The 26,816-nt window shown below is 37.8% G+C and overlaps 1 protein-coding gene across 2 annotated transcripts in view; it reads left to right on the forward strand.

Moving 5' to 3' along the window:
- Positions 1–26,816, forward strand: part of CA13 (carbonic anhydrase 13) — a 49,042-nt gene that overhangs the window by 16,612 nt on the left and 5,614 nt on the right. For both annotated transcript variants that reach the window (XM_058698455.1, XM_058698457.1), the window contains exons 2-6: positions 2,995–3,192; positions 11,433–11,551; positions 18,428–18,523; positions 19,832–19,894; positions 20,395–20,550. In XM_058698455.1, coding sequence (XP_058554438.1) covers positions 2,995–3,192; positions 11,433–11,551; positions 18,428–18,523; positions 19,832–19,894; positions 20,395–20,550 — 632 coding nt within the window. The remainder of the gene's footprint in view (positions 1–2,994; positions 3,193–11,432; positions 11,552–18,427; positions 18,524–19,831; positions 19,895–20,394; positions 20,551–26,816) is intronic.

The raw sequence follows: 26,816 nt of genomic DNA on the forward strand, positions 1-26,816 counted from the left end.
TTGGCCCCAGTGAAACTCATCTTCAGAAATGTAAAAAATCTATCTTTGAAAAGCCATTACTAAGGAGTGATTTTGTATTTCTGCTAAGAATTGTAGGGCCATTTCCTGGTTTTTGATGCAATAGCTTTCTGAGGACTATGCCTGTAAGTAAATCAACTGTGGCAAAATGCTACTGGAGATGTGTTGTATCCTGACCGGGCAAGTTTAGTTGCTTGTTTTCTGTTTAGGCTGGCAAAAGCAGTGAATGAGCAGATAAAAGGAAATTTAAACAAGGTGTAGTAGCAACAATAAAATGGAACACCAAGAGTTGAGCCATTGGAAGGGGGTTCCACCTTCACCAAATACTTAAAAGTTCTTCCACTAACCTGTGGTAGTTTTATTGGTTTAGTTTAGGGAATGTAACAGTTACTGAAAACTGCATATCTGTAGATATTTAAAAGTTCTTCAGTCAATGGAAGAATCACCATTTATTTCTACTTAAAAACTGTGTTTAAATGGGTTTAAAGTTGAATGTTTTGGAAACATTCATTAAAAAGGAGCTTGTTTAAGAGGCAGGAAAATGAACCGACTATAGCGGTTAATAAATGATATTGAGTAATTTATGCAAAGCATTATTATTATTATTTTTAAAATCTTTATTTATTTTTGAGAGAGAGAGAGAGACAGAGCGTGAGTGGAGGAGGAACAGAGAGAGGGAGACACAGAATCCGAAGCAGGCTTCAGGCTCTGAGCTGTCAGCACAGAGCCTGATGCGGGGCTCGAACTCACAAACGGTGAGATCATAACCTGATGCTGAAGTCAGACGCTTAACCAACTGAGCCACCCAGGCACCCCAAAGTGTTATTATTTTTGTTTTATTTTGGTTTGCCTCTGCTTTTCAAAATTATTCTTGTTATAAAGGACTGGAAATAGGAGAGTAAAGGAATTAGGAGGAGACAGAAACTCTTTCCTAGTTGGAAAAAAGTCAACAACAACATTTCATGCTACATGCATTACACATTTGAAATCTAATTCTGGTTACGTTGACTCATACTTGGTGGCAGTGAAATAGAAAACTTTTTTTCACTTAAAGAAAGGACTAGATTGTACACAGAAAGAGTACTAGAAAGGTAAATGAGAGTACTCAATAAACCAGGAAATGTAATGCCTTCTCTGTAATAAGTAGGCAAAGACTTTTGATGTTCAAGTTGTTTTGAAGTCCAAAATGTCAGATTCCCTAGAGAAGAGCTTTTAAGTTATGTGAATGGTTGTATATTCATGCTTTGAGTTTTTGTAACTGATGCACATGTGAAGGAAAGAGCTTAAGCTTTCTCCTTTGCAAAATTTAAGAGTAATAAGGAGCGTTAGATTTAGAGATTGAAGCTGTTCATAATTGCGATATGTTTGTATTTCTTGAAGTTTCATTCTAAATCTTTAAAAATATTTGTTGTCAGTAACAAATGTTTAATTGTCATGCTGTCTCAGTAACATTTGTTTTAATGTTTATTTATTTATTTTGAGAGAGTGACAGCGTGCATGCAAGGGGTGGGCCACAGAGAGAGAGAGACAGAGAGAGAATCCCAAGCAGACTCCACCTTGTCAGAGCATGAAGCTCCATCTCACAAACTGTGAGATCATGGCCCGAGCAGAAATCGAGAGTTGGATGCTCAACCAGTTGAGCCACCCAGGCACCCCCAGGCTGTGTCATTTTAATAAGTACTTGAATATTAGAGAAATCAAGTTAGTGAAGTAGGGAAAAGCTTAGTCAGTAGCCCTGTGCTCTGCTGACTTGGTGGTAGCTGTATAAATTGCAGGCATAGTAGACAATAAGAACCTCTAACCTGTAAAGTGACTACACACACCTGTAAATGACTTAGAGATTTACCTGAAGCTGCAGTCTTGCTGTTGATTTGGGGAGGCAGAACTTGAATCAAGTCTCCCAGAGAAATGAACAGTCTAGACTAGGGAATTGCCTGCTTATTGGTTCATATCAGTTTACCAAACGTGTGTCTGACTTGGGGACTTGTTGCAATTTTGACTTTTTTGAATAGAGGATCAGGATGACCATTTTCCCTTGTGTTGGAATTCAAATATAACATTGGCAAAATAACCACAGAAAGAACTTCAGAAATGTTCAAAGAAAGAAAGAAATTGTTACCTGACTCCGCTGAAGATAATCAGCAATATTACATTTCCTGACATGGTGCCGCCATTTTATTTGGATTATACTATGTGAAAAATTTACATATTTCCTTAGTATGCCTGTTGGACATTGGAGGTAGCTGAGTTGAGGCCTGGGTGACACCTGAAGATACCAGTGAGCGATAGAAGAAAGAAGTAGGGATAGCATTTTTTTTTTTAAAGTTTATTTATTTATTTTGAGAGAGCAGGGGAGGGGCAGAGAGAGAGACAGAGAGAGAGAATCCCAAGCAGGCTTCACACTGCCAACATGGAGCCCGATGCAGGGCTTGAACCTATGAACCGTGGAATCATGACCTGAGCTAAAATCAAGAGTCAGATGCTTAATCAACTGAGCCACCCAGGCACCTCAGGGATAGCATTTTTAAGAACTGCACCCTTTTTTCGCTACACAGCTTTCTCAGTTTCATTCGTTCTTTCATCTTAAGAACTTGGAGACCTCTGGAGCTACCACAGATCTTTCTTGGAGCTGAGACTAAATCTCATTGTTTTCAATGATCAATTATGCTATTGTTTTTAGTTTGGTGGAAAGGCAGCTTTGGAAAGTACTTTTTAACCCTTAAACGGTTTTTGTTGCAAGGGTTAGTTTAATGCTGCAAATGAGTTAAGCAAACCAGGAGGTTTTCATCCTATAATAAAAGCACCCAGCCTTGTAAAAAAAAAAAAAAAATTAGATGCAAAGGTCGTGAGGATGAAGATCTTATTTTATTCATCCTTTTTATTCCTTCAGCTCAAGCACAGTGCATTGTACTCAACAAATGTTTGGGGAATGAAGTAACTTACTTAATCCTTTTCTTTTGGTCCTATATATTTAAGGTCCTATTCATTGGAATAAATTTTTCCCGATTGCTGATGGGGATCAGCAATCTCCAATTGAGATTAAAACCAAAGAAGTGAAATATGACTCTTCCCTGCGACCTCTGAGTATCAAGTATGATGCAAACTCAGCCAAAATCATCAGTAATAGTGGCCATTCCTTCAGCGTTGACTTCGATGACACAGAAGACAAATCAGGTTGGTTCTTTTTTTTTTTTTTTTGGTTGGGGGTGTGTGTGAGGTAATTGCACTGTGATTTCTTATCTTTCATATTTAAAATACCTATGTATTGTGTGTTCCTTATTAATACTTTGCTAGAACTTGTAATAAAAGTTTTGTTTGACTGTTTCATGGGATAATGTCTTTCACGCTGTGAATAAGTCATGGACCAACCAAATAAAACTGTAGTTTATGTGTTAATTTGATAACCAAATGAGGTAGAAAAAGAAAATTTCCTTAAAATGGACATTGAATCCTTCTTCAAGCATATCGACTGCCCAAAGAATGGATGATATCCAATTTAAAGTTAAGATGAGAGAGAAGATTAGAGAGAATTGAATTTTGGAATAATTCTTAAGGCTTCTGACAAATTACTTTCACTTTTAGTCTAATATTAGGATGATGTTGTATTTGCTCTGTTAATAAAAATATAGTTAAATTATATATATATTTTTTACATTTATTTATTTTTGAGAGACAGAGACAGCATGAGCAGGGGAGGGGCAGGGAGGGAGGGAGACACAGAATCAGAAGCAGGCTCCAGGCTCCGAGCTGTTATCATAAAGCCCGATGTAGGGCTTGAACCCATGACCCGTGAGATCATGACCTGAGCCGAAGTCAGACACCCAACCGACTGAGCCACCCAGGTGCCCCAAAAATATAGTTAAATTATGCAAATCCTAAATTGGAAAAAAGATTTTCACTTATTCATTAATCTCAGAATAGGTTCATAATAATATCCTGTATTTATGTGGTACTGTATTGTTAGCAAAAATTACAAGCTCATAAAATTTCTTTCTCATATTTGTCAAATTCATAAAAGATACATTGTCATCAGAGCACTGTAAAAAATATACAGAAAAGGATTAACATGCTATTTTTAACTTTCATGGGGAGGAAGGACCTCACTTTAAAAAAAAATTATTTATTTTGAGAGAGAAAGAAAGAGAGAGAGTGGGGGAGGGGAGAGAGAGGGAGAGAATCCCATACAGACTCTGCACTGTTAGTGCAGAGTTCTAACAGTGGGCTCAAACATGGGCTCAAACCCACGAACTATGAGATCATGACTGAGCTGAAATCAAGAGTTGGACGCTTAACCGACTGAGCCACCCAGGAGCCCCCAGACCTCACTTTTTATATACTACATTCAATTGTCTTTCCTTTAAGCCCTCAGTTTAATGCTTCTGTATTAATAGATATGGTTGATGCAATGGGTACATTATAAATAGTCCATGGCTTCTGAGTATAAGGGCTTTACCACCCATAATTGTAGTTTGATACTGTTTATGTCTTAAACATAAAAATTTGAGGCTAACCACTCCTGCTGTTACAATAAGAAATGATTAAATTTACATCACCTAAAACTTTAAGTTTTTAGTTTATAAATGTAGGCAGCCTTAGTCATAGAAAATTCCTACTCTAATCTGCTTGATGATGATCTAGGTTTCCTCTCTCTCCCTCTCCCTTTTTTCTCCCTCTTCTTTCTGTCTTCCTCTCTCTGCCTGTCTCTTTCTCTCTTCCTCTCGTTTTCCTTCTACTTTGAGTTAATCTGGGGGAATCAGCTTATGTTTCCAGATTTGACACTTTGTCTGTGATTGGTAGTGTGTGCCTTCTCCCATATGTGAAGGTCTAGTTCCTATCTAGATCACAATGAAATTACCAGAGTTAATTGGAAATGTCTGTAAAGTACTTTGTACCCCTCTGAGACAGAAACTACATAAATATGGGTCATGATTCTCATTCTTTTTTCTCAAGATAAATAAAAAGAGAATGTTTTGTGGTGACTCTGGGCATTAATCAGTTAAAAAGTAGAAACCACTATAGTTAAATTGTTGTTGATTTTTCTTTTTCTTTGGTAAACTATAAGAAACACAAACTTTCTATAGCAAACCACTTTAGTTTGAATAAAACAGTTTCTATTTTGTAAAGAAGCCATTCTTGACCAAAATTAACTCTGAATCCCACCAGTAAGAGGGCAGAGGCACCTGGGTGCCTCCGTTGGTTAAGCCTCTGACTCTTGATTTCAGCTCAGGTCATGATCTCACAGTTCATGGGTTTGAGCCCTGCGTACAGCCCAGCACTGACAGTGTGGAGCTTGCTTAGGATTCTCTCTCTCCCTCTCTCTCTGCCCTCCCCTGTTCAAAATAAATAAATGAAGTTAAAAAAAAAAAAAAAGGAAAGAGAGAAACCACAGGCATGAAATTGTCCTCACGGTCCTTGTAGGACTTCTTTGGCTGGGCAGTTGCATTCCCCGTGGTTAACTTCTGGCGAGCCACCCTTTAGAATTTAATAGTCCTTTAAAGAGGGGGTAGGAAGTGATGATATTTTGGGGGAAGAATTCCTCTTGGCCATAGCAGAGGGTAAATAGTAATCTGGTAGAGAAAGACAAGGGCATTCTCACCCTAGCTACTGGTCTGTGTACTCAGACAGGATCTCACCTCTCTGGGAATCTCACCTGACTGGCCCCACAACTCCTCCTGTAACATCCCCGCTTGTCCCATCCAGAGCTCCCCACACTGCATTGTAACTGCTAGCTGGTTCTCTTCCCATTCAGCTGAACGCTCCCTGTGGGCAACAGCTCTGTCTGACTCCTGTGTCTAGCATAGTGCCTTGCACACAGTAGGTACTAAATAAATGTGTGTTTGAGTTAAAAACATTTTTTTGGTGTGATGTTTCTTGGAGGATAGAAAATTGATATGGCGGGGTGAGTAGGTGGCCCCGTAGGTAAGTGAAATCAAGAGATTCAGCTCAGGTCATGATCTCACAGTCCTGGTATCGAACCTCGCGTCAGGCTCCGCACTGAACATGGAGCCTGCTTGAGATTCTCTCTCTCTGCCCCTTCCCAGTGCTTGTACTCTCTCAATAAAAAATAAGTAAATAAAATAAAAAAGAAAATTGATACAGCATTATGGTATAGCACTCATTAGCCTATGTAAAGTCCCAGGAAAATTACAAACAGCCAGAAATTAATTAATATTTACCATTTGACACCTAAGTAATTTAAATTATAATTATTTTTAAGTTTATTTATTTATTTTGAGAGAGACAGAGACAGCGCGAGTCAAAAAGGGACAGAGAGAGAGGGAGACAGAGAGAGAATCCCAAGCAGGCACCACGCTGCTGGCACAGAGCCTGATGCGGGGCTCAAACCCACAAAACTGTGAGATCATGACCTGAACCAAAACCAAAAACCTGACCCTTAACCAACTGAGCCACCCCAGTGCCCCTGACATCTAACTAGTTTAAACATTAGTGGATTATTCATTGCTTGAATGTTTAATTCTTATTATTATTATTAAAGTTTTTTTATTTTTGAGAGAGAGAGAGAGAGACAGACAGAACGTGAGCAGGAGAGGGGCAGAGAGAGAGGGAAACACAGAATCTGAAGCAGATTCCAGCCTCCAAGCTGTTAGCTCAGATCCTGACCAGGCTCGAACTCATGAACCGTGAGATCATGACCTGAGCTGAAGTCAGAGACTTAACTGACTGAGCCATGCCATTCAGGCGCCCCTGAATGTTTAATCATTAAAGGCTGTTGTAGTGATTGTTACATTTTAATAAATGAAAATTCTTGGAATGTAGTAAGTACTTAATAACTATTAATAACAAAATGATAATAATAAGACATAGTAAATAACAGGCCTGTATCCTTTCCATGTATAAGATATGTTGTGCTGAAATCTTTTAAAGATGTCAAAAGGAAGGAAGCTAGTTTCTTACTGAGAAAGGCCTTGTAGGAAAACCAGTGACATGATGGACTCAATGCTTATTCTCTAATTTTCACCTCTAGAAATTGTCAGTTTCTTAGTTACGCTCTAGTTATTTAGTTCTAGTTATCTGGTTCTAGGTAACTGCCTGAAATCAACCAAATTCACAAGATCTGAAATTATACATTAGAAAAGAGAAAAAACATAAAAAGATATGGGAGCAGGATGCCTTAGTTGTGTGATTCCTCCAAGAACCAAGATCTCCAGGAAACTGAATTGGTAATTTGTGACAATGTATACATTACAAAACTATCATAATGATGTTTCCTTCATTAGGCCTAAGTCCCTTGAGGATAAGGATGACCTTACTCATCATCCCATACTTAGTATTGAACATAGTTGCTAGCCGATAGCAAGGTATTCAGAATTGTTGAATGAATAAGCAGAGAGTGACCTGGTGTGCGTATGCTCAGAGCAAAAGAGGCCAGACTTAACGAAGACTTTCCTGGCTCCATAAAGAATTCAGGCCCCACTGACTGGAAGCATTTATGGCTTTGGTCTCTCTCTCTCTCTCACAGTATAATCCTGGCAGATTTGTGCCCTTTGGTTCCTCTTTTCCTAGGGTCCAAGCAAAATACATGTGCTATTCATTTAGCTTAGCTTCAGAGAACTGTTTACCACACAGTGATTAGTCTATGACTTTCATTAGATTCATAAGAACATGTTCTCTAGTGGTTCCCAGGTCACTTACTCAGTAGCCATCTTATAAACTGAAGTTTACAGAGACGTGCTTCTACAGGTAAGGTCTCTTGTTTTATGTTTTTAATATTTATTGGTGCAGACACTGTCTTAAGCACTAGAGATACAAGAGAACAAGACAGATTCTGCCTTAGAAGAGTTTGTATCCTGGTGGGATAGACAATAAATGCATGCATAGACAAGTGTGTTAATTTTTAAATTATTTTCTTTCTGATTTTGTTGCAAGCCTTGGTTACCACTTAAGGCCATTGGCTACAGTGTGGTTTCAGAAAAGAAGAAGTTACCAACAATTTAAAAAAGCCAAACTCAACGGAGTAACATATACATTCTAGTTTCACAACATTGTTGGTCTTTGCAGCATATAACAAATGACAAGGATTCTTTTATTAAGATATTAAAAAGTTCCCAAATTTTAATGGCACTTAACTCTGATTGCTTACTCTCTGTGGACCTCTTATATGAGTGTTTTATTTGGAATAGATTTTTAAAAAATTCTGAATGAAAGGATAAGTGGACTATATATGTATACCACGTATGATTTGGGAGAAACAATTACTGTTTTTGGATATAAGATGGAGACAATAATATTTAGTTACTCATCTGGGTTACAGAGGAAGGTGAATGATTTGATGCTTGAAAACACTAACTCATTCCCCCTAAAAATAATTTTTGTTGCCATTGTTCATTTTATACTATAGTTATGTTATTTTATTATAGAGTATCTCAAAGTCAGTGATAAATTAACCTGGATATTTTGACTTACTTTTCCCCATCCTGTGGGAAGCTTTCTTCAGAAGAGCTCTGTTCTAAGAGAATGTTTTCTTCACACACAGACAGTTGCTGATCATGGTCCCAGTTTGGATATTTTATTTTATTATTTTATTTTATTTTATTTTATTTTATTTTATTTTATTTTATTTTATTTTATTTTTAACATTTATTCATTATTTATTGAGAGATGGAGAGAGAGAATCCCAAGCAGGCTCCATGATGTCGGCTCAGAGTTGGACATGGAGCTCAAACTCACGAACCATAAGATCATGACCTGAGCCGAAATTAAGAGTTGGACACGTAACCAACTGAGCCACCCAGGAGCCCCCAGTTTGGATATTTTAATTGAAACACTCACGTGTGGAGTCCAAATATGTAGAGTGTAAGGCAATCTTTGTTGCTTAACTAGCAGAGCTATGCTAATCTGGCTTTAAACCCTGGATTCTGAGCAGGCTTTCCAGAGATCAGCCATTATTCTTGGATGTTTCCCTAACAATGTGTGTTTTTTGGTATCATTTTCTTTCTCCTGAGCCAGCTTATTTGCATCTTCTCCCAAAGTTAATTCCACATTGATTACTCAAGCTCTGTAATCTGCCTTTTATCTGTGGAGGAATGACTTTATGTTTCAGCTCAGGTTTTATGCTACTGCTGCAAGAAAAGAAAGGACAATAGAATTGTTGATTTCTTTTCATTTGGAATGCCACTGTATCCATGCTGTATGGAGTCACTTAGGGAAATTTGCCTTTTAAATTAATTTATCTGTGAATGATCTTTGAAAATGTTTGTTTAAAGACAAATCAAATGTTTTATTCATTCATTCATCGAATATTTATCATACATCTCCTCTGTGATAGGTTCCATGCTAGATGATGGGTACAGCAGTGATCCAGTTGGACAGAGCCTCTGCCCTCATGAACACTGTCCAGTGGGAGACTCAAAACCCTAACATTACTCTGCTTATAACAGTGTAACAGAAGAGCAAGCCTTAGAGTCTGATGTAAATGGTTCTTCTCTTTAACTTTTCAGAGGGTTTTGGAAATAGCCATCTTTGGTTATTTAAAAAAAAAATCTGGATCCAAATAAATCTACCAAATAAATTTTTTTGGTAAATTTAACTTGGTAAATTAGATTTATTTACCAAATAAATCTAATGGTAGGGAAGTTCCTACCATTCAATCTTCCAAAAAAAAAAAAAAAAAGCCCACAAAATGAATTGCATATGCTCAATCTTTTCCCTTGGTAATTTTGATAATTGTATAAGTCAAAAAGCATCCAGTCCTATCTCCTAATTAAAAATAGACAGACAGACGGACAGATGAACACAAGTATGCATGAGAAAGCTAAAGCCCACAGAGACTTAAGTGAATCTTGAAAGATCACATAATTCAGTTGCTGAGCTGGGACCATTCCCAGGTTTGCTGATTCCAACCACGGTAACTCTTAATCATTGATGTTCAATTTTGCTGAGTCAAACTGAGTAAGGAAGAAATGAGTTCAATTGTACTGGTTAATAGAGGCAGCCATCTGGATCATTTTTCTCCCACAAAAGAGCTCAAAGAGGCGTGTGCCTTAGGCATCCTTACTGCATGTGATACCTCTTAACATCTTTTGCTTCTTTTTTTTTTTAATTTTTTAACGTTTATTCATTTTTGAGCAACAGAGAGCAAGCAGGGGTGGGGCAGAGAGAGAGGGAGACACAGGATCCAAAGCAGGCTCCAGGCTCTGACCTGTCAGCACAGAGCCCAATGCAGGGCTTGAACTCACAGAATATGAGATTAGACCTGAGCCGAAGTCAGATGCTCAACCAAATGAGCCATCCAGGCGCCCCTTGCTTCTTTTTTAAGTAGACTCCATGCCCAATGTGGAACTTCAACTCATGACCCTGAGATCAAGAGTCACATGCTCTGCTGACTGAGCCAGCCAGGAACCCCATTAACATCTTTTGATTCATATATAAGATGGATCATTCCTGACAAATTTTGAGATTTCTCTCTCTCTTTATCTCTATCTGTCTACCTATCTGAAATCTCTGAGGAGGAAGGTCATTTAAATCAAACTGTTATTAAGACTGCACCTCATAATCTAACACTTAATTCTACTGGATGTTGATGGGAGATTAGTAATGTGTATGGTATATTCAATATCCAATGCTGTCTTATCCCCCCATAAACATGCCCAATAAAGATTAATTAGGAGGAGACAGGTTAGAGCTATGTTTTATATTAAGAAGATTTTCTATATACTTAAGATATGATTCTGTTGTCAGAAAAGAGTTAATTTTGCACTGTATTCCAGGTTTCCCTGGGAAGATAGAATTTAAGTACAGAAGATATGCTTACTTGGCCAGTTTTTGTAGTAATCCTAACACAATAAAATAGTAATAATAGCTAACATGTCCAGCATGCTCACTGTGTGCCAGGCAGTGTTAAGTCCTTTGTATTCAACTTTTCTTCTAGTTTCAAAACAGCATTAGGAGGAGGGAGCATTACTCTCTTGAGGTTACAGACATGAAAGCTGGTGCTTTGAAGTTAGAGTTCATGCAAGATCACCAGTAAGAGCATGAGCCCAGGTCTTCTCAGTGCAGGACACTATTCTTTAATCATAATGCTGGACTGCTCTACCAAGTTCAAGGTGGCCCTTTTTACATAATCACATCCTTATTCAGAGAGGCTGACATTCTCCAATAAACAGACCAATTCCTTACCTTTAAGAACTCCTAATTTCTTCTACTTTCCAACCACTGTCTGCTGTGATTTCCCAGATATTCCATAAAAATCTGTTTTGTAGACTCTCCAACCTTTTAAAATGTTTGTACGCACTCCTCATATACCTAAAAGTTGTGTTCCTGTCCACAAACTGAATGACACATTTGTAGACACTTCCTTGGAGGACCTGCGTGTGTTCAGGGAGATGATGTGGGTTGTAGCAGCATGTGTAAAGATTGTTTTCTTGCTCACAATTGAAAATGCATCGCCATTTTAGTTCTGCGTGGGGGTCCTCTCACTGGAAACTACAGGCTGCGGCAGTTTCACCTGCATTGGGGGTCTGCTGATGATCACGGCTCTGAACATGTGGTGGATGGAGTGAGATACGCTGCAGAGGTAAGCCAACAGACATAGATTCATGATTCAGTGTTTTCCTAGGTGATGGGATTTAAGGAACGCAGAGGGCAACTCTCTTGACTCCAAATTGATCCTGAGTCAGTTAGGTTTCTCGGTGTCTGAAATTGCTTTATTCAATCAACATGAGAGTTTATCAATATGAGAGCGATCAGTGTGGCTCTTCTGAGTCTTATACCAACTCTGAGAGCTTAGGGTTATTGTGCTCATTCTAGAAATGAGTAAACTGCAGATTTGGAGAGATTAAGTAACTTATCCAATTAGGGGGTGGGTAAGATGGATTTAAATTCAAGTTTGTCTGATACCAAATTACAAATCTTTCTATTCTATCTATTGTGCTTCCCGAAAGTCGACTGAGAAGGCAGAGAAAGAGACATTTGATTGGGGCCCAACTGTGTACGTATTTGGTCCAGACAGAGATACATACTAATATCATATTTTGTAGAGGTAATAGTGAATGGCGGAGTTTCTTGTAGGGAAGAAAAAACAAAGACACAAATTCTCCTAAACTCTACATTACATCTATAATTACAGGTATAGAATGGAATCTGTTAATTATTAAGGTCATTGGTAAAGCATAACACAATAAAGCATTCATTGACTCTTTAAAAAAATTTTTAATGTTTATTCACTTTTTGAGAGACAGAGACAGAACGTGAGTGGGGGACAGGCAGAAAGAGAGGGAGACACAGAATCTGAAGCAGGCTCCAGGCTCTGAGCTGTTAGCACAGAGCCTAACGCGGGGCTCGAACTCACGAACCACGAGATCATGACCTGAGCCGAAGTTGGCCACTTAACTGACTGAGCTGCCCAGGCATCCATCATTGATTTTTTTTTAAATTGGGAAGTCACTTCTTTATAATTATATTTGTTAATAACACTCTACTTTTTCTAATCCTCTGTTCAATGACAAAGCATAATATACTTCAAGTTTTTATACTGTTAAATATTGCTAACACCCAACTTTTTCATGAGGTGAAAGTGAATTATTGTATGACTCAACCAAAGCTGTTTATGTGAAAATAATTTGGCTTGTGAGCCATCTAGGTGAGACAGAGCAGTGTTACCAGGCCAGTAAAGTTCTTCATTTTCTCATGGTTACTGAGCTGTGGAGTATGGATACTCCTTTATAATTCTGCTGTTCAGAGAAATCCAACCAACAGAACTTTTTTCCAGTTTTACTCTTCCATTCACAGGTACATCTATTCTTTGAGTCTATCAACCAAAGTGTCCATTTTGTCAACTTAAAACACTTTTGTCTGAGGCCAAGTGCTTAAGGTGTGGGACCTGCTCTGTTTTCAGGATGGGGAAATAAAATGTATATCCAAAGTGTTCCATATCAGTGGAGAAAAGAAGCCAAGAATGTAGGAAGTGGGACTTCTGAATCTGTGTGGTGCCTCAGTTTATATCATCTGCTGAACAGTTTTCATGTTGCTTTCTCACATTTTGTGTTCTAAATTTAACACATTGTTCTAAATCTTAAAGGCTTTGTGGCGATTGAGCTGGCCTTGGGTTACTGCTTTGTAATATTCCTAAACAACTAAGAAAAATTAGTCACATTGCTTTATGGTTTTACTTTCTAGTTTCATAAACTTGAATGCGTACTCTCAGAGAGATCTTATCTGAGCTGGCAAGTTGTTTCTTGAAAAGGGCACCCATATCCTGAAATTTTCCAGAAGCTCGGAGTCCTGACTTGCAGAGCAAGAAACATCTTTGTAGACTTTCCTTCTTGAAGGAGATAAAGCTTTGACTGGAATTTCATATTTTCTTTAATATATGTTTAAGACTATTTCTTATTTTGTTCATTTGTTCATGAATTCATTCACTCTTTAAGAATTCATTGTGACCCTATTATGTCCCCCATGTTTGCCTAGCTGACTTGTGCTCATCCTGAAGGGAATGCTGGAAGGAAGTAGGGATAGAACAGGGAACACTTCCCTGCAAAGAGCCCTTCAGCCCCAACCAAAGGATGAGCAGCAGTGAGCCAAGCAAAGGAGAGAGACAGCAGTGGTCCTGCACGGGATCATGTATGAGGACTTGGGGTGGGAAGTGCATCCCGTATTTGAAGAACAAAGTGGCTAGTTGGATTGGTGCATGAACAGGGAGGAGAGCTGCTCCAGGTAGGGTTGGAAGGGCTGGAGGGCCTGCACTTAGTAAGGTAAGTCATGGTAAGGATTGTGCACTTCATTCTCTGTGCAGTGGGAAGCCACTGACTAGCTTTGAACTGGAAAGTGATCATATTTGCATTTAAAAAAACATTCTAGGTACCATTTGAAAATAAATTGGGTTGAAGCAGGGATGGATAAGAGGAGTCAGTGAGATTTTTTGGGGGAGTTCCAGGTAAATCGATGATAGTATAGTTAATTGGAGTGCTGGCTAGAAGTATAGACTGGAAGTATCCCCCTTCAGTGGGATTTGTTGATTAATTTGGTTTGAAGGGGAGAGGAGGAGGGGGTCATGTTTTCTGGTTTGAGACAGGAATGCTGATGGAAAATGAGGAAGTCTGGGTCAGACCTCAGAGTTGGGGGGATGTTAGAGGTAGATGATAAACATTAATAAATGGTACGTGATAAGTTCTTTGATAGGAACATACCATGGGAGCTGATAGTGTTACTGAATAGTTAGGAAACGTTTCTTTGTGATTTATGTGAATTGAAACTGAATGTCTAAGAGTCACTATGAGAAAATCTAAAGAGCTTCTCAGCAAGTGGGGACAGCAAGACAGATGACCCCAGGCAGGAGTAAGGTTGGCATGTTTAAGAAGCAAAAGCCTTTGGCTTCTGGGATTGGAATTAACGAGGGAGAAGTTATAGGCCATGTCCTGGAGAAGCAGGCAAGGACCATGCCTTGTCAGGCTTTGTGGGGCATGGTAAGAAATTTGGGATTTATCCTTAATGTATCGAGACAAAGATGATGGAAGGTCTTGAGCAGGGGAATGTCATGTTCTACTTTATATTTTATAAAATAGAACCAGCTGCTATGTGGAGAAGAGGTTGGGCTAAGGTTGAAACAGGGAGACAAATTTGAAGCTTATGGATGTAGTGCAAATGAGCAATGATGGTTTGGGGTATGGGTGTGGTGGAGATGAAGAGAGCTAGATGAGTCCATGATGTGTTTGCAAAGTGAAGTCAGTGGGACTTGGCAATGAAAAGGATGACAAGATTGAAGGGAGAAAAAAAGAGGGGTCTAGAAACACTCCTAAGATTTTGGCTTGAACAAACAGGATGGTTCTGCCATTTACTAAGATGGGCAAGTCCAGGGAGAAGCAGATTGCAGAGAGAAGTTAACTTTCTGTTTTGCACATGTTAAGTTTGAGGTGTCTATTAGATAGATATCCTTGGCTCACATTCAAGAGGGCTGTTGGGTGCAAGTGTGGACTTTAGGGAAGAGGTCCAAGCTGGCGCTGGAGGCATTTGGGAGTCACTTACTTTTAGTTTCAGGTTCAAAAGAGTCCCTTTGTGCTGAGCTGTAGATAGGAGTCTAAAGTGTTAATTAGTTTTTCCAGCTACATTTGTACCTAATTTCGTGACTGTCATTGAGTTGTACCCTCTTACAAAATAAAAAGAAGAAAAGAAAGGAAAGGAAAACCATTTAAAATGTACCATATAAAAACTTAACTTGAGGTCTACTCTGATGATTTGTAACTGTTATAGAGAGATTAAAGTGATCTATATCATGAAAAACCATATCCCAAGGGTTAGGCATCTATACAAAGTAGACTAATAATCCACTCCATATTTAAAATTTTTTAAATGTTTATTTATTTTTGATACACAGAGAGACAGAGCATGAGTGGGGGGATGGGCAGAGAGAGAGGGAGACACAGAATCTGAAGCAGGCTCTGGACTCTGAGCTGTCAACACAGAGTCTGACGCGGGGCTCGAACCCACGGACTGTGAGATCATGACCTGAGCCGAAGTCAAACGCTCAACCGACTGAGCCACCCAAGCGCCCCTAATCCACTCCATATTTAGAACTTCATCTGACTCCAGTTTGTGCAGATTATATAGTAAGCATATTAAATATGTAGTTGATAGTAAAACTATGATTTTAACATTAATGGCAATCTTGGGCATGCTAAGCGTAATTGACATATCAGTAGTATGCAGTTAAAAATGCCAAAGTTGAATAATACTATTATTTAGGAATTATTTTCCAACAGGGAAGAATCTTCTCATTTCCATTGTTGTCATGACTATGACTTCAATCACCGTGGCTGTTGTTGTTAGTCAGGAAATGTGAGTTTGCTATTTGTTTGAGTTTTAATTCAAATACAAATGCTAATACAAGTGATAACAGTTTCTCTGAAGGTATTGCTGCCAGTTAGGCAAGGTGTGTGGGAGAAAGACTTGTTTAAAAAGAGTTTTGTTGCTCTAGTTTCCCAGAATATCCTAAACATTTGCTGTTTTTTAACCAGCAGAAGGATGTATAGATTCATTTCTCTTTAGTTACATGTTCATTTTCTAGTCAATTGTGGTTGTGAACCTAAAGAAGTCATTTCACATCTTTCTATCTCTTTGGTGTCATCTCTTACTAAGTGAGCTGATGGATTGGCACAGAGCCATTTTAAACAACCTTAATGTTCTTTTCAGCCCCTCCCTTCCAGTGGAATGTCATCTATCTCATGTGAGCCAAATGAATTTTGTTTCATCATTTAGTGTTTTCAGGTTTTGTTCCTCCTCCAACTATCTCACACCAACTTGGAACGTGGTGCCACCGGAATCCACTTTTTTTTTTTTTTTAATGTTTATTTATTTTGAGAGAGAGAGAGAGAGAGACAGCAAGGGCGGGGCAGACAGAGGATTCAAAGCGGGCTCTGCACTGACAGCAGGGAGCCCAATGTGAGGCTCAAACTCATGAACCGTGAGATCATGACTTGAGCTGAAGTCGGATGCTTAACTGACTGAGCCACCCAGGCACCCCTCCACTTTTTTTTTCATTTAAATTTTATTTAGTTAACATACAGTGCAATACTGGTTTCAGGAGTAATATTCAGTGATTCATCACTTACATACGATTCCCAGTGCTCATCACAAGTGTCCTCCTTAATGCCCATCACCCATCTAGCCCGTCCCCCACCCACCTCCCTCTATGAACCCTCAGTTTGTTCTGTCTTTAAGAGTCTCTTGTGGTTTGTTTCTCTCTCTTCTATTCCCTGACCCCCACCTTTCCATATGTTCATCTGTTTTGTTTTTCTTAGACTCCACATATGAATGAAATCATATGGTATTTGTCTTTTTCTGTTTGACTTATCCTGTTTAGTGTAATACATTTTGGCTCCATCCATGTCCTTGCAAATGGCAAGATCTCATTCTTTTTTGATGGCTGAGTAATATTCCATTGTATATGTGTACCACATCTTCTTTATCTATTCATCAGTCTATGGATATTTGGGGTCTCTCCATAGTTTGGCTATTGTTGATAATGCTGCTCTAAACATTGGGGTGCACATACCCCCTTTGAATCTGTATTTTTTTTATCCTTTGTGCAATTGCTGGGTCACAGGGTGGGACCCACTTTTGTATTTTCTATCTGGATATCCCACAGTTGTCCTTGATTATTTGTGGATGGTGTACTATTTTATAGTTTTGTGGCTATTTATGATAATTCTTATTTATTCAGAAATCCCCCATATTAGTTGCCTGTAAGATGTGAAGTTATAGTTAAAGCATGGGATTAAAAACATGTCTTTGAACATACTAAATCCTCTCTGTAAGAGTTAGCTAGAAAGGTTATTTGTGCATGAAACCCTTTATATGTGTTTCCTTCCTGAGTTGCCAAAAGGATTTATTTAAAGGAGATTTTATCTGAAGTCAGTCCCTCATATAGGGGTTGTTAGACCACATGGTCTACTCGTGATCTTGGCTGAATCATGTGAGTGTGGCACATTGCCCTTTAGCATCTATCTTAGTTTAGATGGTTCTTCCCCTTAATCAGGAATGAAGATCTTCCCAGAGTGGTTTTCTGCCGTATTGTTATTCTACAGTCTTCCACAGTTGTTTGTGTGATAGGGATACTGCACTGTTTACAATGGCAGAACATTTAGAACACCTTTGGATTTTGCATGAGGTCCGAGTTGTGAAGTAGGTGTAACCTATTTTCTAGAGTTCCAAGTCTTCCAACTCCTTCCCTCTCCCCATCTTTCCTTTCCCCCACCTCAGTAGCACCACCTGCCTCTCATTTTCATCCTCAGACACCTCTGGTTCCTAGTTCCTGTTCCTAGACAAAGCCTCTTTGTCCCCATTAAAAGTTGCTGTCAGCAAAGGATCTGAACATATTTATAGATGGTAATAAATGTGTGAATATTGCTTAAAATAGTTGTGTTAAGGAAAGTTTGCACTTTCAAGCCATAAAAAGTCTTAGAGTACAGTGATGAACAGCTGACTGGGCAGTTTCAGGAACAATTGGCACTGTCCTTAGCAGCAGGACTCAGTCACTGCAGACCTCAGTGGACTTCTCCGCCATCCTGTGAGCCTAAGCTCATTTAGTGGACTCTGCCACCAGCTGGGACCTGACCTAAGGCGGCTCTGTTGCAATCCCACCCTTGCAAGGCTGTGGGGGAGCCTTAAGTCACTCAGGAGCAATGGCTGGAGATTGTTCCTTGGCAGGATAGTCCAGAGCATTCTAAATAGTGATGTAGAACTTCTGATAGTGCACCACAGACTAAGTGGCCATGGTTTTTGTCTCTGGTTTTTGGATGAAAACAAATAAGATTCTGTCCAAGATTCTTGTGAAGAATATGTTATATACATGAGTGCACAGCACCAGAACATCTATATAAATATTCTATTTTCATTTATGTTTTTAAGGATGTTTTACAATAAAACATTTGAATTATGTTGCATACCTCCCTTTCAGCTCCATGTTGTTCATTGGAATTCAGACAAATATCCCAGCTTTGTTGAGGCAGCTCATGAGCCAGATGGACTAGCTGTTTTGGGAGTATTTTTACAGGTGAGAATACACTGATTTCAGCTTAAATAATTAATCAGTCATGTTGGATAAAGAGTTTCAGTCATGGAGAAGATAGTCTACCACTTTTAATAGTAAACTCATTCTAACTTTAATGTTTTCCTTTTGCAATTAATATTAAAAATTCATGTATTAATTTATGATTCATCTAATAGCCCACAACTACCTTAGGAGATTTGTCTTCTGTTTCCTCTTATTGTCCATTGATCATTTTTATGTGGGTGGAAACAGCAGCAGCAGCAACAACAATAATAGTAGCAGGAATAACACTAACATTCTGAGAAGAAGATCTTTATTGTAGGCTCTTATTGTAGGATTTATTGTAGGCTCTTCCTGATTGCACAGTCTTTAGAGATAACAGACAGTCAAGTTCAAGTTCCTGATTCTTGAAACACTAGTTTTACCACAATGGTTTGTTGTCTCAAACACACTGGCCAATTTTTTAAAAATTTTGTTGTAGTTTCCTTTGTCCAATATTCACATGGGATTAGGCAAGTATCATTGTTATAATACCCGTGGGTGGGTTGGGCTCCCACTGCACCACATTCTTGCAGGGCGTGCACTTCTGCTTTGCCACCGACTCTGTGTGTGATGTAACTCGTTGGGGCTGGGACTGGGGGAAGCCCAGGGCAGAAGGGAGGGAGGCATGAATGACAGCGGCTCCCTCCCTTTGGCCACCAAGTCTGCTGGTGGCAGTGGAGTCCAAGTGAAGCAAGAGATTATACTTTCATCCTGAAGGATTTAAAACCTTCAGGTCGATTCAGGACATCCCTAACAATGAAAAGAGTTACATCTATTTTTCTGATGATTTCTACTCATGACAATATATCGTTTTGGTTCAGGACCTCAAATCATTTTAGGTTGAGAATGGGAGATGTTTTCTTTTAATACTTTGATGTCACAAGAGTCTGTTTAGATGTAGGGTCTGTAGGTCACATCTGGTTGAATTGTGCAAGTATTATGTTAGAGTTTCCTAAGCAAGTTTTCTCTTAAGTTAACCTGTACATTAAGCCTTCATAAAGCTAAAGAATATGTAGCTGTTACTACTCATTTTAGAATCAAACTTATAATTCAGCCAAGGAGCCCTGTAACATTATCTTGTTATTCACATTCTCTGGCATGCTAAAGCCAGCAGGTAAAAGACAGATTCATTATAGAACAATTACTGTTTGTTCTGGGTTGGCAAAGGTTTTTCAAAAAAAGGGTTAAAAAAAAAAAGTGACTGGCATGGAGTGAATCAGACCTGTTCTGTTAACAATAACCATTTCTTTTGAAATTTCATGCTTTCAGATTGGTGAACACAATTCTCAACTGCAAAAGATTACTGACATTTTGGATTCCATTAAAGAAAAGGTACAATAAAATACTGTTTGCTAATGACTTGTTCTCTCCTGAATTCTCTTACCTTCTTTTAATAACTTAGACTTTGGACATTGGATATGTTATCTGCTTTGAAGCAGGTTTGGAACACACTTGACCAATAGAGCAGCAGAATTAACCTATTGGCAAGTGTGTTTTGAAAATTATGAAGGGGTCTTAAATTATCTAAAACCATTACTAATAAATCTATGCATACTTAGTTTCTCATATTGGAGTTTTGCACAATAAGCATTTAGTTGCAGCACATTTCAAACAAATCTTGTGCTTCTTAAATAAATTTAGGTAATGTGCTGCTTCATGTAAAATTTTTAGATTAAGGCAGATACTTTTTTTAAAGATACAAAGGCAGATACTAAATAATTCCATGAGTTAAAGAATTCCAGTAAAATCGTATTTCATGAGATGTGTGTTTTTTTGAGGTCTGTGTAAAGCTATCCCATTGTAATTTGTAGGAATTCTTTTTTCTCCACTAGGGTAAACAAACTCGATTCACGAATTTTGACCCATTATCTCTGCTTCCTCCGTCCTGGGACTACTGGACATACCCTGGTTCCCTTACGGTCCCACCTCTTCTTGAGAGTGTCACATGGATCGTTTTAAAACAACCTATAAATATCAGCTCTCAACAGGTATGTCACTGCTTCAAGGTTGATTCTGATTTACTAGAGGAAACGGGACTGAAACTTTTTAAAAAAATAAAAACCCTGCCCTTAATTTCTGCTGCATTATGAAGCCTGTGTTTTCCCTTCATTAATCAGATAGGTGGTTGGACCAGGTAAAACTTGTGTCCCTTTCTTTTTTGACCTTCTATGATTAGATGATTTCTCTCCCAGTTGTTAGAAATGCCATGTGCATACAGACACTGAGGAAAGTGAAGTGGCTTTAAAGGCTATAATTGTTTTCTTTTTTGGTCTGAGATATAAACAGGCTAGGATATAAATGAGCAAATCAGAAGCGAGGCTACTCTTTTTTTTTTTTAATATGAAACTTATTGTCAAATTGGTTTCCATACAACACCCAGTGCTCATCAAGGGGACTTTCTCCTTTTTGACCTCAGTCCCTAGACCTGCTCCTCCTACAAATTTGACATTCAGAAAGTAAGCAGTGAGAACAACAATGGATCTTAAGGCTTTTGTTGACAGAACTTTTGTGGGGCTGCTTGAGGGACTTTGAGCATTTGCTAAGGCGCTATTTGAGCATTTGCACCCGTGCTGTTTTAGTGAAGACATTTCCTCACTTGTTTTTCTGAAAAACATATTGAGCCCCCACGATAAGCCAAGCAGTCTGCAGGCTCAAGATGTCTTTGGGCCTAGAAACTCTGCTCAGATCTACAATCTGTGTGACTAACCAATCTGACAGGTGGATGCTATATCTTCTGGGATGCTGTGCTTAGTGGGTTTTATTTTCTTTTTGTTTTCCTACTTGAATTACTTGCTGCAAAATCTGAATAAGAACATAGTCTAATAATTTTTGCAGCTGATAAAGCACTTCTATTTTGGGCTAGCCCACCTTCCTAGCTGTTTATTTTTTTCCCCCAATCAAAGACTAGAGCTGGTTCACCTTTTCCAAGGTCATGTCAGATAACATTTCTCCTTGGCATGTTGAACACATCCAACTTCTGTTGGCCTTGTCTTTAGGATTAAAGCCAAATAATACTCTGGAACATACTAATTAAAACGTTTTGTAAAAGTTGGGATTGAAGTCCAGAGTTTGACTGACATGGAAATTCCTGCGACTTTTTCCAATCATGAATAAGGTGCATTGTGTCATAAGAAAAATGACCTGTCATTGATTCAGTGGCCTTAGTAATGGAATACATTTTTCTTTCCTTCATGTGTTAAACTGTTTACTTTTACATTCCTTTGTTAAATTTGAACAAGTTAACAGTAGGAATTGATAAATCATAATAGAAAGGTAGTAATAATAGGAGCTCATGTTCTTCCTCATGTTTTAAGGATATTTTTATTTCTTAAAGCCACTTGGAAAATAACTTTTTAAAATCCACCTGCCATTTGGAAGAGAATATGTTAAAAAATATAATTTAGTTCCTTAAAATGCATAAGACTAACCTAAACAAAATGACTCGCTGTAGGGGCACTTGGGTGCCTCAGTTGGTTGAGTGTCGGACTCTTGATTTCTGCTCAGGTCATGATCTCACATGAGATCAAGTCCTGCCCTGGGTTCCACACTGAATGTGGAGCCTTGTTGAGATTCTCTATCTCTCTGTCTGTTCCTCCCCTGCTCTCATGCTTGTGCTCTCTCTCTCTCTCTCTCAAAATAAATAAATAAACATTAAAAAAAAGACTCACTGTAAAGTTAGGAATTGTGACTAGGTGTGGATACACTGCTGTATCTTATTTAGGTCTCAATTAATTAATATTACGTATTAATGGGGTATTTATATGGTAGAATATATAAAATAATAGCTATATTTTAGAACTTTAGTATGAATGATAATTCACTGTGATCTACTTACATTCACTTAAATCTATAGTAGGAGTACTTTCAGACATTTTCTAAACAGATGGACGTGATTATCTGGGTAATAATCTAAATTTTTATAATATGACATTATGGTGATTTTAAGAGTTAAAGAATGAAGCAAAAGATATTTTAAAAGTCCAATCCCAGTCTAACCATGAGAAAAACATCAGAGAAAGCCCAAATGAGGGACATTCTACAAAACAGCAGGTTAGTGCTCCTCAAAACTGTCAAGGTTATCAAAAGCAAGGTAAATCTGAGAAATTGTCATCAAGAATGCTCAAGGAAATATGACTACCAAGTGTAATGCTGTTTCCTGGTGAGATCCTGGAACATATAAAGGTATTAGGTAAAAACAAAGGAAATCTTAATAAAGGATGGACCACAGTTAATAGTAACATATTAATATCAGTTCACCAATTGTAAAAAATGTACCATGTAATGTAAAATATTAATAATGGGAGAAATTGACTATGAGGTATATGAGAACTACTCGTACAATCTTTTTAATAATTCTGTAAATTCAGAACTGTTCTAAATGTTATTTTAAAAAAATCCAAAGCCTGAGAGAGTTGAGATGATTATTCAGTTATCTGTTTCCTATAAAGTAAAATGAATATGTCTTTTGTGTATACCACTTGAGAGTTACTTTCCAAACGATAATTTTTAATCTCAACTTTGGCAGCTGTTTATTTTTGAAGTCCCTGAGGCACATTGTTTTATTTATTTTCCAATTCTACCATATAATGTCACTAGCCATGAAGATTAAATTCTTTTTTTAGTGAGTTAGTGCCAATTTTTTTTTCTAGGTTTTTCTACTGCTATTTCTTGCCAAGTCACTGTTTGACCAAAAAGGCAAATCAGGCAGTTTTCATTTTCTTTTATTTGATTCAAGCCCATTTTTGTCCCCAGAGTCACTTATTGAAATGCTTGATTTAACTGCCAAGCCAGTAAACAGATATGCTGTTTTCAGATAGTTTTGATAACAGATCCATCATTCTCTTTGGAAGGCGAAGCTAACTTTTCTGTCAAGTTTCTTAGGGTTATCTTAAATTATCTAAATTGTCTTACTCATCTGCTGAATTCAGTGTACAGAAGACTTGGTTTTAATTCTTTGCGCTTTTTTTTTTTTTTTAAATCTCTTATTTGTTATGATCTTTTCATACAATAAAATTCATGAATTTTAGTGTGCAGTTGATTTTGTTATTGTATATTACTGTGCAGCAACCACTAGATCAAGATATGAAACAGATCACTTGGCCCGAAAATTCCCTTGCGCTCTACCTCCTTACTCAACCATGGCTCTGGGCAGTCTTTGAGATGCTGTTACTAGGATTCTGCCTTTTCTAGAATTTTATTTAAATGGAATCATACAGTTACATAGATTTTTGTGTTTCTACTTAGCATAATGTTTTTAAGATTCACTGACTCTTACTGAGTAATATTCTATGATATGGATATACCACATTATTTTATTTTTTTATCAGTTTATTTTTTTTATTATATGATATTTATTGTCAAATTAGTTTCCATACAACACCCAGTGCTCATCCCAACAGATGCCCTCTTCAATGCCTATCACCTACCCTCCCCTCCCTCCCACCCCCCATCAACCCTCAGTTTGTTCTCAGTTTTTAAGAGTCTCTTATGCTTTGGCTCTCTCTCCCACTCTAACCTCTTTTTTTTCTTTTTTTTTTTTCCTTCCCCTCCCCCATGGGTTTCTGTTAAGTTTCTCAGGATCCACATAAGAGTATACCACATTATTTTAAAATCTATTTACCAATTGATGGACATTTGTGTTGCTTCCAGTTTGGGGCTGTTATGAATAATAGCTATCCATATTTGGGTGTTAGGAATAATTGTCATATATTTTTTTGTGGACACATGTTTTCACGTTTTGTGGCAGTTCCTAACACTAGATTTACTAGATCATGTGGTAAATTCATGTTTAATTCTCTAAGGTACTGCCATATTGTTTAAAAAAATTTTTTTTAATGTTTTAATTTTATTTTTGAGAGAGAGAGAGAGAGGGAGACACAGAATTTGAAGCAGGCTCCAGGCTCTAAGCTGTCAGCACAGAGCCCTATGTGGGGCTTGAACTCACAGACTGTGAGATCATGACCTGAGCCGAATCAGACACCTAATTAGCTGAGCCACCCAGGCACACCTGCCATCTTGTTTTTTAATGTGGCTGTTCCATCTTCCATTCTCACCAGCAATATATGAGATTTCTAGCTCTTCCACATCCTTGTCAGCAGTTAGTGTTGTCAGTCTTTTTAACTTTAGCCATTCTAGAGGTTATATGTGATTTCTAATTTGCGTTCATCTGATGACTAGTAATGTTGAGCATTTTTCATACGTTTATTGACTATGTATATCTTTTTTTGGTGAAATACCTGTTCAAATCATCTTTTCCTTTTTGAATTGGGTTTTGTCTTTTCATTATTGAATTGCAAAAGTTCTTTATACAATCAGGATAAAGCCCTTTTTAAAATACATGTTCTGCAAAGTTTTCTCCCAGTTTGTTGCTTGCACCCCCCCCATTTTTAAAACTATGTCTTTTGAAGAGCAAAAGTTCTTAATCTTGATGTAATTCATTTTTATCAACTTATTCCTTATAATTTGTGCTTTTGATGACCTGTTTAAGATTTCTTAAATCTAACTATATGCCTCCAAATATTTTTTTCATACTTTAATAGTTGTAGCTCTTACGTTTAAGTTTTTGATGACTTATGAGTTGAACTTTTATGTATCCTGCACCCCATTTTCTCATTCCTTTCCTTCTGATATTTCAATTATGCATACTTTAACTTTTTAATATCATCTAACACATCCCCAAGGTTCTATTTTTTTTAAATAATTTTTTCATCTCTGTTCTTCACCAGGGATAATTTCTACTTATCTATATTCAAGTTCATTTGCTCTTTCCTCTGTCATGTCAATTTGACTATTAAGTCTATCTAGTTAATTTTTTTGTTTTAGCAATTTTATATTTTAGTTCTAAAATTTTATTTGGTTCTCTTTTATTATATCTATTTTTATTCTGAGACTTACCACTACTCTGCTAAGATTTCTCAAGCATTAAAATGATGCTTTGTTTAACATATGACCCTCAGGTAGTTAAAATACTCATTTAAAAATCCTTGTAAATTCAGGGGCCCCTGGGTGGCTCAAGTTGGTTAAGCGTCCAACTTTAGCTCAGCTCATGATCTCGTGGTTTGTGAGTTCGATCCCACATTGGGCTCTGTGCTGACAGCTCAAAGCCTGCTTCAGATTCTGTGCTTCCCTCTCTCTCTGCCCCTCGCCTGCTCACACACTCTCTCTCTCTCTCTCAAAAAAAAATAAACATTAACAAAAAACTTAAAAGTTAAAAAAAATTCTTGTAAATTCCTAATTTGGTTCATCTTGGGTGTGACTCTGTTGATGTAAATAACTTTGCTTATGTCACTCCATAAGCAATGGAGTTGCTTTTTTGGAAAAGGTGTCCATTTTCTTGACTCTTGGCATGTTAAGTAATTTTTTATTGTATTCTAGATGTGATGAACATTAAGTTGTGGACATTCTGGATTCAGTTACTTTTCTCTGATGAGCACTTTTTCCTCTATGCTAGCAGGTAATTTTTTTGATAGGGCTTGAACTTCAGGTTTTTGTTCTCATGCAGCAGCTCTGGTCTCAGTACAGCCATGTGTGGTTCTTGGGTGTAGAGTTGATGACCCTCTCTGCCTCTATCCTTGTAACACCAGTGTGCTCCATTGCACTCTGTGCACCTTGCAGACTCTTCTCAGGTCCAGGTGAAAAACTGGAAATTGGAACTCACTTATAGAGCTCCCATCTCCCCTTCAAGTGAGCATAAACTCCCCACCTGAGTCCCTCTGCTTCTGTTCACTCTCCAGTACCTGTGACTAGTTGCTTTTTGTATTACATCTGGGTTTTAGCGTTGTTTTCCACAGGGAGGTTGTCTGCAGTCCAGCATATCTGGAAGCAAAGTTCTAACATCCTTTTTAAATAGTAAAATGTTATATTTTGTAATTAATGATAATGATCTAGGAATAGTTTTCTTAGCTTCTGCATCTTTAGGCTAAATGTGAAATGGGGAAAGAATCCATTTGCTTGAACATTGATTTTGACTTGATATAAAACTGTGTATAGTTAGCTTTGAAATTAAAGTTCTAAATTATAGGAGACAGTACAAGTCAATTCTAGAATCGTTTATTAATTGCTAATTCTTGTAGGGCATAATACACAAAATTACAACGAAGTGTTAAAAATGTCCCTTATCCTCAAGTAGTTTGTAATCTGATAGACAAGATAAAATAAATGCATAAGAAAGGATATCACAATGGCTGTGCTTGGTATGTAAGAGATATAAAGTGTAAGGACGTTTAAAAAAGGAGAGACTAGGGGCGCCTGGGTG

This window comes from Neofelis nebulosa, chromosome 14, assembly GCF_028018385.1.
Source record: "Neofelis nebulosa isolate mNeoNeb1 chromosome 14, mNeoNeb1.pri, whole genome shotgun sequence".
NCBI classification, from domain to species: domain Eukaryota; kingdom Metazoa; phylum Chordata; class Mammalia; order Carnivora; family Felidae; genus Neofelis; species Neofelis nebulosa.